Source organism: Poeciliopsis prolifica, unplaced genomic scaffold (genome assembly GCF_027474105.1).
Source record: "Poeciliopsis prolifica strain line A6 unplaced genomic scaffold, Auburn_PproV2 SCAFFOLD038, whole genome shotgun sequence".
Classification (NCBI taxonomy): Eukaryota; Metazoa; Chordata; class Actinopteri; order Cyprinodontiformes; family Poeciliidae; genus Poeciliopsis; species Poeciliopsis prolifica.
Window position 1 is genome coordinate 572,205 of NW_026562413.1, and position 19,371 is coordinate 591,575.

Sequence of the window (19,371 nt, forward strand, 5' to 3'; positions counted from 1 at the left end):
TTATAGAGTCATGATTTTGTTGCTGTTTGCCTGGTAGGTGCATGATGAGCTGTTTTCCACGCTGACTTCTAATTCTTTTGAAAAAGGAAATGGTGGTGACTCATTTGTTCTGCCTGAATTGTTGGAGTTGCCGCTGTCCTGTCCTCCCATGCTAAGTCTCAAGGCCTTCTTGGCCAGAGTTGTCATTGTATCTTTGCAGTTATTGATCCTCCTTTTATCTTTGTGGTATGGACCCTGAGATAGTTTTTAGGATCTCAACCCCGTCGTTTAGTAACTCCATTGTTCACCTGGTAAATTCGGAATATTCCTCAATACTTTTCTGCATACATTCAAGGTCATTCACAGTATTGCTCCTCCTTACCTACTCGAGTTCTTGACATTTGTCTATTGATTTATTTCGCGATAAAAGCATCTGCTTTCCAAAACCCATCAGTTTCTGTAAGCTAACACTGCTTGCATTGACCAGGTACAAGCTGCATGTCTGCATGTTCAGCAGCTGACTGCAAAATACCTACTGTAGCAGACAGCTGGACTAATTACCAGCTAATATCAGCCCAATGTACCTCTAGTTTTTTCTCTATTAAAAGCAAAATAATTTAAAAAAATAAGCAGCAAAATAGCAATGTTATATACATTATATTAAATGTTATTTTGGATTTTTACTTCATGTGTCAAACTCATATGTCATAATTGTTTTAGATTCCATCATTGTTACTCCAATAATTACTATGTTGGATTATTTTGACAGCAATAGTAGTTTAAATGTAAAACTAATGACATAATGCAATAAATTTACATCACACCAGGAACTTTTTTACTGACCACCTGTTTTATTTTGTTGTTTTTTTTCCTGAAAGTGACATCAAAGTAACATTGGAAACTACTACAGTAGGGAAAATAAGTTGTGACTATTGCTGGAGCTTTAAGCAAAGGCATATTTGATTGTGGTGAGTCGGGGGGTGAACAGGATAACAGTGAAAATGTTTTCCACTTTAAGAATGTGCAAGATCTCATGCAGTTGCCTCTCTTTCACTCTCTATCCCTTGTCTCTGCTGGCGCTAAATCACACGTTAGTACAGCCAGTGGATGTGTTGACAGTTTTACAAACAGAAATGTAAAACGCCATGCTCAAGGGGGTCCAAGAGATAAGGTGGGGAGAAGCACAGGGCAGGAAACGCAACAAGCGCAGCTCAGACTTGCAGAGGAAGTCTCATTAAATCCCATTGACTGCGTTGTTTTAATTACATAAGAAAAGTAACACCTTTACCAGTCTGCCTCCTGTCCCAGCTGAAACAACACTGAGGTTTAATATAAAAATGGCTGCTGGTGCGGTTTATTCCACAAAAAAGATTTGCTTAAGTTTAAAGGGTAACTCATTTAGTTTAAAGTGTGACGTCACTAGTATGACGTCACACTGTTTGTCTCCCTTGGCATCATTTCAGTGTGTTGTCACAGTTTCAGTTGTTATAAACTATCTAATTATTGCTTCGTGGATGCTAAAGTTTCAAACTCTGAACCAATGCTAAGAAAAGTATTTTACTGCAATACGCCAGTCGCCTTTTTTGAAGGCATTGAGTTTGATAAGCCTTCAGATATGCTACATAAAATGAATGAGAGTAGAAGTTGACTGAATTAACATCTTCATCTAAATTCTGATCAAAACTTCTTCACAAATAACATGTAAATATTACTGAGCATTACATCTAATATGGCTGATTACATTTTTTTATTTTTTATTTTACTGGTGAATCTTTATTACTTCCAATATGCCTGTTTTGAGTTATATTCCTTAATTGGACGGCATCATCCTTCCCCATTTGAAGAGTGGATCAGACAAGAGTTGGGTAAAAAGTAAAGGGGCATTACCAGATAATTGAAAATAAAAACATTCTGATTAAAATGGTACTATTTTAAATGAACATATCACCAGGAATGGGAATAGTTTCTTTTTTTTCTCCATCATTGAATAAATTCACTTTGATTAAAGCCTGACTGCCTTTTTCAGTGGGAGGTGATGATGTGGAAATAAAAGAGTATTTTATTCCAAAAACTTTTTTACACGGCTTTTAACAGGAGGGACATAGAATATAAACATGGCAGACACGGTTACTATTGTCTGCATTTGTACCTGCAAAAATAAATTATTTGGTCTTCCATTTTAGCAGCAGAAATAGGACTTTTGACATAGTAATCCCCAGCTGTCATAGCTCACTATGAGAGAGTATGGCCAGCCAAAGTGAGAGACATTCCCACTTGATTGTTATAGCCTGCTGAGAACAGAGTAAAACAGTTTGGGGCCAAAATCTATAGCAGGATGGAGGGGCATCCTGGGACACCAGTGTGTTTGACACACACATTATAGACTGCCATACTGAACAACATGCAAGATGTGTCAACTGTATTTTTGATTGTATTCATGAAGAGCAACAGAACAAAGTGTTTTCTGCTTGTCGAAACTGCAACAAATTGTCTCATAAGCAATTAAAGTGGCATTTACTTTTAATATAAATGTATCTATAATATTATTGTCCACAATGCCCCTTATTTTCATGTCCATTGCTCATTTATGGAGGAGACACCTGTTCTCAGCTGGAAATCGCTTATATATTTTGTTTATCACTGAACAGCAACAGTGATCACTTCAGTGACAATATGGTAGGTTTGGATTGCTAAAAAAAAAATAAGCACATGTGAAGTCCTGCTACAGATAAAACATAAGAAAAACATAAGAGGAATACTTTCTCAAGGTAATATACAGCTCTGGAAAAAATGAAGAGGCCACTTGAAATGATCAGTTTGTCTGATTTTACTCTATAGGTGTATGTTTGAGTAAAATGAACATTGTTCTTTTATTCTATGAACTACTAACAACATGTCTCTGATATTCCAGGCATAAACGTTGTTTTTAATTTGGAGAAAATGAGAAATGGTGCAAATAAGAAAAAAGATGCAGTGCTTTCAAACCTCAAATAATCCAAAGATAACAAGTTCATATTCATTTAGAAACCGCAATACCGATGTTTTAACTCAGGAAGAGTTCAGACATCAATATTAGGTGGAATAATCAGGAGGTTTTCAATGGGTTTCAATTTTTTCAAGAGACGTATTTTTTTCACGACCATAGTTTGTCTGTAATGTGTGTTTCTCTACTTATTGACAGATCGTCTTGCAGCTAAATGTAGGGAGCTTTCATAAGATGGAGCGAGGCTGGCGTGAAAACAACAACTGGCCTCAATTGGCCCTGGCTTTTGGAGGAAGCAGGCCTTGCATCTCAGAAAGGCATCATTAGAAAGTGACAGAACTGCCAGGGGCGAAACTGGCCTTGAACAATGATCAATTCGGCAGACACGATTGAGTTGTAGCGGGCAGGGGGGAGGCCTTCAAAAAGAGGTTGGGGGGAAGAATCGGAGGCCATTGGTATAGCACAAGGCCCCCCGCTGCTTTAATTACTCATGAGAGCTCCTCCCTATTAACAGAACACCTATGGTCAACCGAGCGGTCCGGGCTTGCACAAAGCTGGAGAGGAGAAAGACGCGGAGGACAGAGAAGTGCAGAGACATACAAACAGGAGCGCTCATTAGCGAATGGTAATCAGCGGTCGAGAGGTTGGGCACTCACCTCACAAAACGCCACATGTCAATTTGTCCTCTTCCATTCATGAGCCCACTCTCATTTTACCCCGATCCCTCTTTCTCCCTTGTTGAGGAGAATTGGATGGAGAGCCGTGGGGGGAAACACACAGAGGGAAACGTAAACAGTGACCCGGAGGAGGGACAATGCTTTGTCAAAGAGGAGGAACCAGACTCCTCCTCAGACAGGTTTTCCTCAGCAGCGTCCCTCTTCACATGAGATGAAGACATCAGCTTCATCAGTTTTGAATCTTATTTACGTGTTACAGATGCATGTAGCATGACACAAAGGACTTACACAGAGAGTCCGCCAAGAAATCACAGATATTGTCACTCAGGTATCACTTGAGGGCCGAATGATGGGAAGCAACATCTGAACCTATGAAAGAACAGCCCAAAAATCCTTCCTGGAAAATAGACTCTGTGGCTCTGTCTTTAAAAACTAATAACCATACATGCACACAAAAAATATTTTGAATAATAGCTCTTCACAAACATTAACATATTTTTGTGATTATTGGGCCAGAGGGAGCACAGTAGGGAACTGAACACCACCACTCTGAATCCCATGTGTTCTCACATTATCTTGCTTGGATCTAGATTAATTAAATGTGGGGAAAAAAACACTAGCTCAACAAGTTGCTTAAATTTAACCAAAAAAGCTTTCCTGGACACGACCATACAACTATCGTTTTGATGAAAACTAGGATTACGAAAACGGGTTGAGGCCTATTAAACACTTGCACCTGCCTCCTCCACATCTGTATCAGTGGTGCAAGTAACTTCCTTCTTCTATGTTAAGTGAAGTGGACTTTGGCTTGAGAAAAAAAAATAGTGCAAGTACAATTAGAACCGTGCTGTGAATTATTTTGCGATGATATTTGTCATTCATAACCAGCAGACAATGCAAGCAAACAAATTGAAAAAGTCCAAACTGATCAGACTGGTATCAACTGTTTACCGTAGTTTAATAAAAGAATAGATTAAAAAATATTTAGATAGAACTGATGCAGCCGAAGAGCACAAAAAGACTATTTCCTAAGGATGTAAGCTAACCTTGTTGAGTTAAAACAAACTATGCTGTTTTGTTTTTAATTGTCAATTTGTTATTTCAAGATGTCAAATGGAAACTGGGTGTGGTTACACATGCAGTTACTACCCAACACTGCCAACCTTTTGTAGAATCAGTTCTGATGTTTCTGTAAATGTAGCTACACCGTGATATGAACCCTCTTTTAAGCTACGACTTGGTCTGTTCTGTGTCGCTTGACAAAACACTGAACCCGACACGGTTAGCTGGGCGGCAGAGGAACACGTAATGCACAAAGCCAATTTCATCCATGGTGAAATTGGGAAGCGCTGGTTCACGCTCACATATTCAAACTCAAATCAGATCCTGTCTCAGTAGAGTGGAATCAATGCAACCCATGGATCTTACTTTGAAATGAGGCCGAGTCATCTTTGTGGATTATCGGTGCCTCATCATGAAACGGAAAGCGCTGGTGGATGTCTCCGAGAAACCATCTCTGTTCAATCCTCATCCGCTTCCCGATTGTTCCCTATCCTTACTCCCTCTATTTGAAGGTGTCTTGTAAAGGTAAATGAAATACAGTAATCCATATTTTAATCAGAAGCATGATTTCACACAAAACCTATAAGCTTTGGGGCATTATTCTGAATAGGGCACCCTTGTTTAACAAGAAAAACAGCAGTTGTGGTACAAAAATAAAGGTAGTCTGAACAGTGGCTGCAAAGCTGTTGCCCTTCCAATAAATATCCTACAAAAGCAGTTGTACAAATAATACTGCAGCATTGCTTTGATGTGTTCAGTTATTCCACATCCTTTGCACCTTCCCTTTTCTCTTCGTGGCGGCTTCAACACGGTTTAATTGGTATGGAAATAGAAGTGGTGAAAAATGACAGGAACAAGCCTGGCTATTTAGACCCCTCATCACTGTATACTGTCCTTCAACCAATTATCGCCAATCTACTGCTCTGCAACCCCCTACCAACCTCCTCCCTCATGATTTAACCGGGCCTCATGCAGCTGCGCAGAGGAAGCTGAGGGTCGATAAAGACAACTTGTAATCCAGTGTGGTGCAAATTGAGTTTCTGTTGGAGAATAATAGTTTGAACAGCTTACTTGAGCTCTCAGACCCCCCACCAGCACAATTTAAGTTAGTGCACACTGCCAAAAGTGCTTACACTGATAAAAAAAAAGAGACGGTTCATTTAATAATTTCCCTAATGATACCTTTACATATGTGTAAAATAATGCACTGCTTCCTATAAGATACATAAAAAAAACGTGTATTAAAATTACATTATGTACTTTCTCACGCTAATGAGCCACCCCAGTCTTTGTCTGTGACAGTATTTTTTTTAAATGTGTGCTTTATTTGCACATAGCCAGGAAATATCACCTTGCAAAGAAAATTCGCAGCTCAAGCTGTGTGTGTTTGCCACATAACGGAAAATGACTGGACCTCCAAAGAAGCAGATAAAAAGATGAGAAGTTACATCTGCATAAACAGATTACTTTTTTCACATCAAAAACAAATAAATACTGAGGGGGCCCTGTCGTAGGTTTTGTGCATGATTAACCGTTGCAGGTGAGAATAAAGCCACTTTGCGTCCAAAACCGAACACGTGGCAACTTGAAAAAAGCAAGGCAAGTCTTCCCTTTTGCATCCTGATTTGGCATGGTCCTTCCAAGGACCAGCTTGTTGTCTGAGCCGTTGTAAGCCTCGGAGGCAGGCCTGAACCCTTGGGGCTTGGTCAGCATTTAGGGTGTCTTGGAGGGTGGGGTTTGAGAGGGAGGTTGGGTGAGAGCGGGGGAACATGCTTCGGAGATGGGTGCAGGCCAAGACTTGGCAGGGCTCAATGCCAGGGTGTCAGTGGGACACCCTCCTTACTGGGAGCCTGCTCACCGCCCTCCTGGAGCCCCAGCAGGGTGCAGGAATACATGGTCAGTGCAAGACAGGTCCATCTGCCCCACTACCTCTGTCCGAGTCATGCCAGGCTCAAACAATCACCTGCTCCTCTGGCAAGTTCTGAAAATTACCTACAAAGCCCGACATGGCGGATGTCGCTCTCTGCACATGGAGAAATGACCTCTGCATTATTTCTCTCCACAGTTCATTGTCTGCTTCTCATTTAAAACCATGTCAGGATAAATACAGTAAAATAGTTTGTTTAAATATGTTTCACTTTTCATTGAGTGTAGTGTCCTGCAAAAGTGTTCAATTCATTTTATGAACTTTTCATGTTTTGTCAAAGTACAGCTGCAGACATCCAAGTATTTTAGCAATTTCTGCAAGGTTTTGTTCCAAGGATTGTCCTATAACTGGGTCCAGTGATCTTCCAATCGCATCCAATCAAATCCTTCCTTCAGTATGATGCTGCCATCATGACTCAGGGAATGGTTTGTTCAAGATGAGATTGGTTTTTCACCACTCATGACATTTTGCATGCAGGATAAAAAGGTTTGAGGTTTGGTATCATCTGTCCAGAGCACAATCATCCACATGTGTGCGGTGACCTCGGCAGATATTTTGGGAACCACGAAAACCTTTTATAGCTTTAGGAGGAGACTGAAACTTTATGATTTTTTTCCACTTTACAATTATGAGGTACTTTGTGTTCTATCAGATAAAAATTCTCAATCAATACATTGAAACGTGTTGTTTAACATTAAAAAAATGCTTAAAAGATCAATGAGTAGAATTTTTTTTGTCCTAATTACGAAATCTTATTAATAAAACTTGATGTAAGTATATTTATTGCACCTCTATATAAAGATCAAAGTGGAAAATTAGAAGAGTCTTTTCGTTTTGCTCTTCAAGTCTCCATGTAGCTTCTTGAGTCCAAGCCCACCTCAGAAACACTCCTGTGTTTGGCTTGTGACTACTGTGTGATTTCACTATAAACCCAAAGAAGTTTACAGCGCCAAAATAAAAGTCTCACGAGCAGAGGAGAATGTCAAGTTAAAAATAAAAACATCCTGTATTTGAAAAGCTGACACCTTCTTCAAAAAGGCTCTTGTGTGAAAAGAGCAGAGCGCTTTGAATGACTTGAAAAGTTCTCAGAGAGCGGCTGCGGTGTTTTGAGTTTGAGTTCGACTTTACTGAACACAGCCTGGTAAATGAATAAACGAAGTTATGCACAAACAGAATAAGTTTAAAACAAAAGCATGCAAAAGAAGAAGACTAAAGGTTTTTTGAGGTTTCTTTGAACTTTGACAGGTTTGTTCACTCATTGTCAGGTCAGGGGTCGACCATTTTCAACTCGGTTTGGAGTCACTTTACCTTAACTTCTGAATTTTGCACAACACAAAGGCTGAACTGATGTCTCTTCTATAACAGATATCTCATATAACCCAGTCTTAACTGGATCTCTGGCCACTTTGTAAAGACTTCAGAAACCTTTCCAACCTTTTCTAGATTCCTCTTAAGCTCCTACTATTGTCCAAAATTTCTTGCCAATTTTTTCGCACATTTTCCAAAACATAACCTGAAGTTTCTCACACTCACTCCACTCTGCAACTATTCAGTCTTTTGCGCACAAGAACAAGATGAGGGTTCTCTCTTGCCTCCACAAATGGAGAAGGCTGCGCGGCCTATTATGTGACGATGTCTGAATGCGGTGAATAGGGAGCAGTCATGGCCTCTGCGCAGCCCCAGCTGTCTTTGACCGATAGGCTGGAGGAGGGGGGAGAACAGGGTGAGGTGTAAGGAAGTTCACGAGGTCTGTAGATTTACAAGAAAATTGAACAGACCGTTGTGTTAGTCATCCCTACTAACCAACCAACCAGCCAAGCAGTGGGCTGCAGCATCAACACCCCAGCTCTGTGGCTCTGAGAGAGCTAATTAATGCAGCCAAATGAGATCAGCAGCAGAGGCCCAGGCCAGGGCCATATTGCTAAATAGCTTCCTTCAGTTCAAATCTGTGTGGTGCAATTACCACCAGCCTGCTACACAATGCCTTTTTATGTACCGGAGAAAGTGATTTAATGTCCTCCAATCCCTCTGTGCGCAGCTTTTCAGAGGAGATGTCTGTCAATGACAGTAGTGAAGGATGCTGCCAGTTTGCTTTGTGTTTAATAGTCAGACTGATGTAGGTATTTGCATAAATCACATAACAACAAAGTATGTCATATTTGTTGTATTTCCATTGGCCTCTTTTCGCAGTAGGAAAGACAAGAGAACATGCCATTCAGGTAAGCCTGATGTTTGACAAACCTTCAGGCAGTTAACTGTGGAGACAATAATTAAGAAGTTTACAATAATTGAAAAGATAATTGGTTTTTAGAATTAAATTTTGCTACAGAAGGAAACTATAAATTAATTTTAGGAGTCTTAACAGCCCAGAGGTGCTAAAAGGTATGGAAGGTGCTATACAGTTATTTTTCTTCTGAAGTTAAACACCAGCGTGAGTCAAATAGTGACTAGAGAAGAGTTGGTGTATGATTCAAAGGCAAACCACTGATAGGACATAGTTTCTGCTGAATTAAAAACCCAATAAATTGTGATACTATATTGAAGGAGGAAACATTGGTTGTAAAGTAATAAACACAAAATAAAAGGTAAATTGGAATTTAATAAAACCCAATTAAAATTAAGTTATTCCCAAGTTTACAGATGGTCCAGATTAACAAAGAGAAGTTTGTTTTACTTTGAGAAAACTGGAAAAAAAACATCATTATTATTATTTCTATTTTTTTTCCTTTAGACATCCAATTTTTTAGCTCTGACAAATGATATAAGGGATGATCAATTTTCTGTTTCAAATCGCTTGTTTTCTTTTTCCCTCATGTATGTTGATCATAGCCGTCATTGATTTTCTCCCATTTGTTCAAGGCAGCAAAAGTAAAGACACAATCCAATCTTTGGGTGACTAAGAAGCCTCTGGCTGTCCTGCCTCCATAGTGGCACCCTAACACTGTCAGAGGTGCTACGTTTAGCTCCAGGCACTTCTGCTCAATCTCCGCATGGCGCAAAAGGCCCGGCGAAGGCTTTATCAAGCATTACTGCCTCCGCGCTCATCTCTTTGCGCTAACAGCATCAAAAAACATGTTCCGCAGGGTCCCCTGGCTGTTTCTTCTTGCGCAGGATGAGAGGCCTCGGACTGAAACCTCACCGATCACTGCTGGACTCTGGAGCCCCCCTCCCTGACAGGACATGTGTGGTAATGGGCTGCTAGATCCCAGACCTGTCGCAGTGTAACTCTGCAGGGTGCATTCACATGTGCCCCAACTCCATCTGCTGTAAAAATCTGTGTTCTGGGTCTCTAAGCAGGAAAACACTTTAACAGCTCAGGGCATTAATAAAATGCAGACAAAATTGCATTATATTTTGTTCATCTATTTATATTTAATGCCAAATTCACCATGGACCAGTTATGCCTGTTTTTTTTTTTCCCAGATATGAGTTTCTATACAGCGCATCAGACAAATATGATTAAGGTTACGTTTATACCAAGGTTTGCTCACAGAGAACAATTTTAGCATGCACAATGTTTTAAACGCAAGCATAAGAAGAACATACAAATATCTGCACAACTGCAAGTTGGTTCCAATTTACATGGAGACAACTGGGCTAATTTTCCCATCTCTACAAAACAAGCTGAAATGCATAAATCTTTTTTATTATTATTAGTTTTTTAAAGTCTGCATCGAGTAGCTAAGAGAGGCAAATTGGAGCACAGAAGGGTCAAAAGAGGACAAGATGCTTCTCGAGTGTGACACAAATGTACAAAGAGATCATCAACAAGTGTTCAGACGAGAGTGCAAAGGCATGACAGAGCCATATTGGAGATAAGATCCAGAATTCACAGGTCCGGCTGCATCGGAGGTGAGAATCCAAGGTCAGGCTCCGACACGACTCCCTGACTTCTAATTTGGAGATTCTAATTTTCAGTTCGGGGCAAGAAATCATACCTGCGAGAAACCTTCAGGCAGAACAAGAAGAGGTGTGGAAGGATCTGTTTCTGTACAGATGCACAGCTCAGCCACTTTTCTCTCTGTTCCATATGTCTTCTCACTCACAGTCACTATATACAGCATATGCACTCAGAACACTGAGGTACAGTAGCACAAAACCTGTGCATATTAGAAAAAAATTCTAATTCTGAAACTAGTTTTGTTTCTATGTCTCTAATTTTGCCTGCACTTCTTGTGACAAATTTCTTCCATTTCCCACAATCCAAATGGATGCTAGCACGTTTGACTAGAAGATGAGTGCCTTGCTCATTTCTTCTCCACCAGGGCAGATGCTGCACACTTGTTAGCATGGCACAAAGTGACATCCTGGCTCGTACGCATCTCAACAGTGAACGCTGCTGCCAACTAAGCAATTAGTTGTGCATTACTGAGTCACAAAAACTGACTTTTGGATGGACCTCAGTGTCAATCTCAAGTCTTTTTCTGCCTTTTACATGTTTTCTTCCAGGATAGCTATTTAGCTTACTCTTTCTTCACTATATTCCTGCTGGTGGATAATATCCCCACAGCATGATGCTGCCATCACTGTTCTTTCATAATGTGGATGAAACTTTTTTTTCTGGGTGCCTGGCAAGATAGTTCTGATTGAAAATTATGTGTATCATGGAAGGCAGGGCCTTTCTAACACTTTGTATCAAACCTTAAACACTTTGCGTGTTCAGCCTCTAGCAGGGTTTTCTGATTGCTCTCAAGCTTAGATCCATTTGCTCAAGAGATACACACGACCTTTTTATGTTGAGAACACAGCCTCTCTTAGATATCTACTTTCATTTTTCACTTCTGCGTTTTGTCAGAGCACCATGTATGTAGTCGGCTCAACCTATTATTTCCTGAGTCGGAGCGTGCTCACTTTCTCTTTCTGTCTTTTCTGTCCAACAGAAAGTAGATTTAAACTAAAGCTCCAGTTGAATAATGCCACAGTCTTATATGATAACACACAGCTAAACTATTTGCTTCAGCTTGACTTGTAGCTGTATTTTTTTCTTGTTTTATTTGCACATCTCAAAGGTGGCTTCTATTGTCTCAGCTGACATCAGGGGATTTTTAAATTCTCCAGCAGTTTGAGAGAGACCTTCCCCCATTAGCCTCGGCCTCTGCAGGTCTGCAGGGTTCACTGAAGCAAGGAGACAACATCCTTCTGCACAGACAGTCCCATGTTCCTCCACAGAACCTCAGAGAGGAAACATCCTGCATATACACACACATAAATCCCCCAGCCACACACTCAGCCCCAAAATCCGCCCCTCGACCCCCCACTTTCTGCTCCTTGCACCCTCCAAGGAGTGGCGCAATATTGAGCTGGAGCTTGAAACCATGCATGTATTGTCAGAGGACTTGCCGGCACTTACCTCCACTTGAACATTTAGTGGTGTCTTGCTGGGCCTGGACAGAGAATAGCACTATAGGGTCACTGATGAATTGCTATTTCTGCACAAGGGATAAACACAGTAGTTTGTAGGGATTATCTCTCCAATCGGTGGTAGAAAAACTGAGATTTATAAAGCTTTTTTATATGTACATAAACATATATAATTCCAAATCCATTAATCAAAAATGATCATATTTATATGAGTCACTAACTTCATATAGATAACTAATTATTGTATGGACATTCAGATGAAAATTGATTTAGTTATAAAGGCCGGTGAATGTCTTAAAATTAAAATATCAGGGCACTTTTCTGAAAATTTGATTAAGAAAGAAATTGAGTTTTTATTCATTAACCATCGGTTAAACAAATGCTTCTCCACTGTCAAGAAGCAGATTTTGCAACAATTTTGCCATTCTATAATTTTAGATGGTATTGGAAGTAGGTTGTTCTTCTACTTTAGTATCTTCTACAAATTTCAAATTTTCTGTGAAATACTGGTATTTTTTCTACAACCTCATTAATCTAAAGCTAGAACAAGTAATATATAAAAGCATGGGTGCGTGTGAGAGGATCTGGACAGCTGTTTTTGTGCGTGTGTGTGTGCACATATGAATGTCTATGTGTTTTAATAATAAGGTGTTGACTGTGCCTTCCGAGACTCACCTGTGGGGATTCCCAGGGGTGTGTATCTGGACTTGCGTTCATTAATGTCTGTGTCTGCACACTTATGCGGCTGCGTGTGTCACTTTTTGGGGAACACATATCTGTGCACTGCTGGGCAACACCTGCCAGAGGCTGTGGCTGTTTATGACACTGCCGGCGCGAGCTGGAGAGGACACAGCGAAGCACTGCCAGCTGCAAACACACACACAAAAATGAAAATAAATTTGAACTAAAAATATTCCTATTTAACGCAAAATTCATCCAAGCATCCACTTCTAATTGGCAGGACTCTGGAGTGCAATGAAAAGAACAATGAGACACACACACATGCCCACAGGTAAACGTAATAACCACAGGGCCAGTGTGATCTGTGTGTTTCTCTCCAGGTCCTGCTCACTGTGTAGGTACCCAGCAGCTCCGATATTACAGCAGCAGGCAGGGGAGCCTGGCAGAGCCGCCAGCCTACAAAGTTCAATATAAACGAACAGTGGGATCTCCCGGGGACCTGGCAGAGAAAAGCTTAGCAAAGTTAAAGCCTCACCAGCCCTCCTTGGCTGCGTGTGCCAACAGAAATACACACATGCACAAGGCACATGGGTGGAGAAACCTGCACACACTCAGCTGCACTGTCAGTGACAGCCCATCTATTGACTGTGGAATAACTGAAAACCCCTCAGATCACAGTTATTTAGTCGCTTTTGTAATAGAGTTTGTGAAGACATTTAGGAACCGTAGGATGTTTTTGAAATATATTATTTAATTTCCTGCTTTTATTTGAAAATGTCATGTTTTGCAAAACCATTAACACTTCTGTTGCTGGACCTTTCAAATTTAGAAATACTTTTTGTTTTCCTGGAAATCCAACACAAAGTTTAGTATTATCATGTAGTGAAAGGAAAGAGAAACAACAAAAGTGTATTCTATATTTCTATTCAGTCACCCAGAGTCAAAACTTTCACTGCAACTATAGTTAAAATCATTGTGACCAATTTAAACAAACCAGTACTGTATCCTGGAGCTGTCTGGTGTGTTTCTTTGGTTTTAATCAAGTTTATGATGCTTCCAAGAGGAAGGCATTACATTGCAAACAGGCCGAACGCTGTTTACCAACTGGGTATTTCAGAACCTAAATTAGCTGCTCTGGATCTTTTTTGTGAGTGTCAGATGAAGGGGGACATAATGAAAATATAAGTAAAAACTTTGAAGATCTTTATTCATAATTTTAAAATTAAACTTATAATTTTTATCAGACCCTGAATTTGGTACTACTCTTTTGGTCACAACAAACAGCTTATATTTGAAATAAAATGAGAAAAACTGTAAGGAATTTCAATACTTCTTTAAACATTCAGTAAAAATCATAATAATTTTCAAATTCTTAATTTGCTGCAGGGACAGTAGTATAAAAAACAAACAAACTCAACATTAATTTTTATTGCCTCGGTGTAGATTGCTAAAACGTACACTGTAGCTGTAAAATACATTAGTTATTTTGTTATGAAAAGGACAATAAAACTAAAAATCATTCTCCCTCTCTGCACGAGCTCAGCCTCTGCTTTGCAGGGTTGCTCCCCCTGTTCATATGGCTTCGGACGCAATAATGACCCAACAGATGGGTTTATTAGAGGGCGGTTAAGGCAGCCAGTAGGTGGTTTGTTCAGAGGGAACCAGGAGTTGGACCGCCAGTAGCTCTGGGTGAAAAACAGGCTGACAGGATGCAGCCGTGCCTCTAGTTCTTGATCCAAATGGCAGAAACTCTTCACCATAATGATCTTCACTTGTACAACGGAGTGTGATCGTCTTTGAGGGTTATTTTTTTGCATCCCACCCACACATATGTGCACCGCTGATTATGTAATGCATTCATGCTTTGCTTTTGTACATTTCAGTACATATGCCTGCGCCTGAGGCGTGCACCCGCCTTTTGACATGTAAATAAAGAGCAAGCTGGCTTTGTTAGCTACCTGCGTGTTAAAGCTTGTTTAAGATGTCATCTGTCTCATTTTGCCTCTCCATTCAGCGAGGTCGGTGGTACGCTTTGTATATGCGGCCCCTGGAGTTGTAGGAGGTTCCTTAAACCCTCGTTAGTGTCTCAGAAAGGGTGTGTGTGCGTGTGTGTGTGTGTGTGGGTGTGTGTGCGTGTGTGGGTGTGGGTGTGTGTGTGTGAGTGTGCTGTGCTGGAACATGTCTCCAGACCACAGGTCAATATGGACTGCATCAGATCATACAAAGACCTCATTAATCTCATTGCACTTCTGGGTATATTCTGCACTCATTGGTGGCGTTGGTTGATCAATATGACTTAGTTGGTTTAGCAAATACAACCAAAGCCTGGATCTTAACTCAAACATATCTAAAAAGACAAGAGAGGAACTTCCGCTGAGTTGCTGAAGAAGACTTAATTAATGAAATAAGAGGACAAAAAGATTTTTGTTGCATAATTGTTGCAAAGGGATATTAATTTTTGGCTGCGATGGCAGATATGGATAAGTAATTTAAAAAATATATGTATTTAATCATATTTTGTGTTTTCATGCACAGTCACATACAGTGCTGTGAAAAAATGTGGTTATCATCTTACACATTTCTTCAGTTTTTGTTGGGTTTTTTCCCCACATTTTAATATTTCAGATTGTTATGCAAGGTTTTACATCAAACTAATATACTTGAGAAACTACCAAAATTTTACAGTTTGATTCATTAAGAGACAAAAACAAAAACATTATTCAAACTAACCTAACTTTGGGTGAAAAGGAAAACGGCCAAGACACCAAACACCTGGACACAACTGACATCAAGCACTGAGTCTTTTAAATCACAGTGGAGGATTTTGGTCACTCATCTAGAAGTGTTCATTTTAATATCAGCCCAAAGTGTTCAATCTGCACACAAATCCACATTTTGACTAGGCCAAATTATAACCAAATAAAGTCCTTTATTGGCTTTATACCAGATTAAAAAAAAGTTTGTAATGTACTATAATATTAAGGTTTTACATTTTTTTGTGATCATTCATGACGTTTTATGAAAAACACATTGTAATTTCTTTGCTAGACATGATTGTTTTTTAAAAATCTGAATTTAAACTCAGACCCTGGCAGATTTGTTGCAGCTCCGCCTGAGTGCCGGCGATCCACTGAGGGATTGCCCAGGAGTAGTTCATGCTGCTTAGAAACCACTCATCTGAGCAGTGTAAACCTGGAGGGAGAAATCAAATGCTTGTTAGGTCTGGGTCAAGGGTCCTCCATGGTCTCTCACCTCCAAAAACCTCAGCCGGAGACCCACCAGCCCCACCCTGGTGATACTGACCCCTCCCCACCCAGTCACCTCCTCCCTCCGAGTTTCTTAAAAGGTCATCCAGGGAAGATTCTCCTCCATCTCCTACAAAAGCAATGACAAGTATCACAAGAAATGATATCAACTTTGAAATCTTAACCTATGTAGGATTTGTTTTCCTTTAAAGTTTCAAACAGTCTGAGTCTGTTCTCTACAAGACTTTCAAAATACATCCAATAGATAGAGTTCCCCAGTCAACTACCCTATTGACTTTTTCAACTTGGTATGAGAACGTAGTAAATATTTAGCATTTTGATGTATTTTCAGTCTACAATAAGTAGCTACAATAAATATTTTTATTTACTGCAGCTTTGATTTAACAGGGTTTTTTTTTTTACTTTACTTCTTTTTCTTACTTTTAGCTTGACTCTAAAGCATCTTTGTGCAAATATTTAGGTTTTACTATAAATTCTCAGCAGAATTTAGATCTAGACTTTGACTGAGCCATTCTACACTTGATTATGTCTTGGTTTAAATATTTCCATTCTCGCTGCGACTTCATCTTGAGAATTTCCCAGTCGTGGTTATTCCACCAATATCACCTTTTATTTAACTCCATCCATGTTCCTCCTAGTCCTGTCCTGACTGGAGAAAATCATCCCACAGCCTGACACACAGCCTGATGGGATTCAGGATCATGTGGACGGTCTTTTCCATGTAGACCAAGTTATTTAATTTTGGTCTCATCTGATCAGAACCCATTTTTCCCATTTGCTTTCGCCTAAATGGTTTGCCGCAAACTGCAAATACGTTTTTGTATTATGTTTTTTCGACAATGGCTTTCTTGATGCCACTCTCTCATCATCTCCAAAGTTCTGAAAAAATTACAGAAGGTCTCCAGGCTACATTTCTGATACGAGCTCTCCTTGCAAGGCCTTTCAGTGAAGGTGGAAGGCCATGTCTTGTGTTGTAAAAAATCTCTGATCTCGATGCGAAATTTGTTCTGAAGGATTTTTTTTGTCTTTTAGAGTAAAAGAGCCTGTATACAACAATTTTTTGTAAAAAAAAAAAAAAAAAAAAAAAAACATCTTTGTTTAACTTCTATTATATATAATGTGACAAAAATGAAAAAGTTTTGGAATACTTTGACAAAGCACCAAACACACAAGTGGAGACGTATCAGAGCCAAATCTTTTTCTCCATGTCTGAAATCCTCCTAACCTGTCTCCATGACCCAGGGTAATGCCATGTCACCACGTGTGCTTGGCTCTGCTTTCAGCTCAGCCATGTTGACATGCCACGTCTCCACAGAAACTCTGCCTGACCCCGGCTGCAGCCCTCTGGCCTTCACTCAGTGACACGGCGGCTCCTTCTGGCCTGTCTCAAGCAGCTACATTGTCTCAGGCACAGTTTGGCCCGGAGCCGACACCACGGCACGCTGCAACCCCGATTCAGGTGGAGTAAATATAGTGGGGCCTGACACTGAGAGGACACTTTGTGCACCTGAGATGTAAACAAAGTAAAGCATTAAAAAGCCCTCACCCTGCAGCATCGCTCAGAAAAGCTTACGGTATCCACCCCTGACAAAAGACGATGCCAGGATCTCTCGCACCTCTCCTTTGCCTCCACTCTCTCTTATTGCGTGACACGGGTGTTTGCACCGAGCGCCAATTGGCATGACAGTCTGACCCCCAACCTTTGTTTCCACTTGTCCCCTCATCCCATCCCATCCCCTCCCATCTCAGTTCTCCTTGCTTTCCTTGTCCTCCTCCTCATCTATGTCACCCCCACCCTAACTCTCACCCGCTCCCCTGCCCTCCTCTCAGTGACAATATCCTGGTAATGGTGGCCTTTGTTTTTCTTGGCCTGGGTGCCTGGATTTGTCAGGACGCATTTCCTGCCTGCAGACTGAGGGGGCTGCTGCTGCGTGGCAATCTGGGCTCACTTCTCAGGCAGCTAAACCCTTTGACACTGTGCTTTTTAATTAAAATTACATTATGATTAATCAGGCAGAAGGAGGGGCCCACCCCCTCACTTTCCCTCCTCTCCTCCTACCCCTGCTCTCTCTTCCTCGATCGGTCTCCAGGCAGGTTTGATTACAACCTGTGACGGACGTTCCTCACTGCCAAGCTGCTAAAGATGTGCTGGCAGATGCGGCGGACTGGCCAGCTTGTCAAGCCCCAGGGTTGCAGTCTCGGCTTGGGAGACTCAAAGAGAGTGACAGAAGAAGGGAGTGAATGGTTAAAAAAAAAAAAAAACACTGAAAGAACAGAAGGGGAAGATAGAAAAAGAACGTGGCAATGAGAGTGAGGGTCTAGCAAGATCGTACGTGTAACAAGAAAAGAAAATTAGGAAAAAATAGAAATGAGTGACAAGCAGAGATTTTTAAAATCCCCTCCAGAGCCAGTGACAAGCCAAGAGGCAGACTGACAGGCTGAGATGTTGGATGGATATATTGATCTGCAGAGAACATGTATTCCACTCCCGAAGCAGTGGGAATAGGCTCTTCAAGATGGCTGCGGACATGAAATATGATACTTATACTAATGTGATGCTTCCTATAAGAGCTGTACTGAAAAAATATAAGATCAAAAAACCCAACAAAAACAGGATAAACAAAAATAATGTGAGTGATGATAGACATTTTTCAGTTAAATATGATGTGACAAAGTACAGTCATATCACAACATATTAATATCTTAACACTTCAAATGCCCCAAAGTATCACCAGCTCTAAAAATAAAATGGTGCAAAACTATTTACTATTTTATGTGTTGAAAGCAACACCTGAAAACTCTACAAGAGGCCATGAACAGAGGTCAATATTTTTGTCATTTCATATAAATTTACTTGTATCTGTCAACACTCAAACTACCACAGTTTGTACCATTTGAAGACCTCACAAACTCTTCATAAATAAACCTGACGGAGGATCGTTACAACAGTCCGACTGTGAAGAAACAAAGGCCGAAGATAAGAAGCACGTTCAAATCCTTCACATGGAAAAGGACTGATTTAGTATCGACTATTATGCGGTTTTCACATTCAAGAATTTGGTTTAAAGAGTCCAACAGCGAAGCCACACTTCAAGTTCCATATACTATAAGCGGGAGATAATGAGGAGGCGTCGCAGTGAAGACGCAGAATAGGCGATAAAAGGATAATTTAATGTAGTCAAAATCCAAAAAGCCACTCAGGAACATATAGCTATTGCACCAAGTAGGCAACGCCACAAACAGCAACAACAGCCAAACTAAACAGAGGATCTACCAAAGAACAGAAAACACAGGTCCAATAACCAATAATGGCGAACACCATGACACAAAGGCTCACAAACAACAAAAACTATAATTATGACAATTATACCTGTAAATCAGATATAGTAAAATAAATATTTGTGGAATAAAAAAAACCCAAAAAAAACAAACAAA

At 40.4% G+C, this 19,371-nt stretch overlaps 1 protein-coding gene across 4 annotated transcripts in view; it reads right to left on the reverse strand.

Moving 5' to 3' along the window:
• The window catches only part of rbms3 (RNA binding motif, single stranded interacting protein), a 379,593-nt gene that overhangs the window by 311,021 nt on the left and 49,201 nt on the right, over nt 1-19,371 (reverse strand). For 2 of the 4 annotated variants that reach the window (XM_055053855.1, XM_055053854.1), the window contains 2 exons: nt 12,665-12,856; nt 11,979-12,057 (listed from right to left, as the gene is read on the reverse strand). The exons of 1 other annotated variant lie outside the window; for it this stretch is intronic. In XM_055053855.1, coding sequence (XP_054909830.1) covers nt 11,979-11,992 — 14 coding nt within the window. In that variant the 5' untranslated portion in view covers nt 11,993-12,057; nt 12,665-12,856. Of the gene's footprint in view, nt 1-3,618; nt 3,642-11,978; nt 12,058-12,664; nt 12,857-19,371 lie in introns of those variants that run through there. One more of the 4 variants, XM_055053853.1, reaches the window with a different exon arrangement.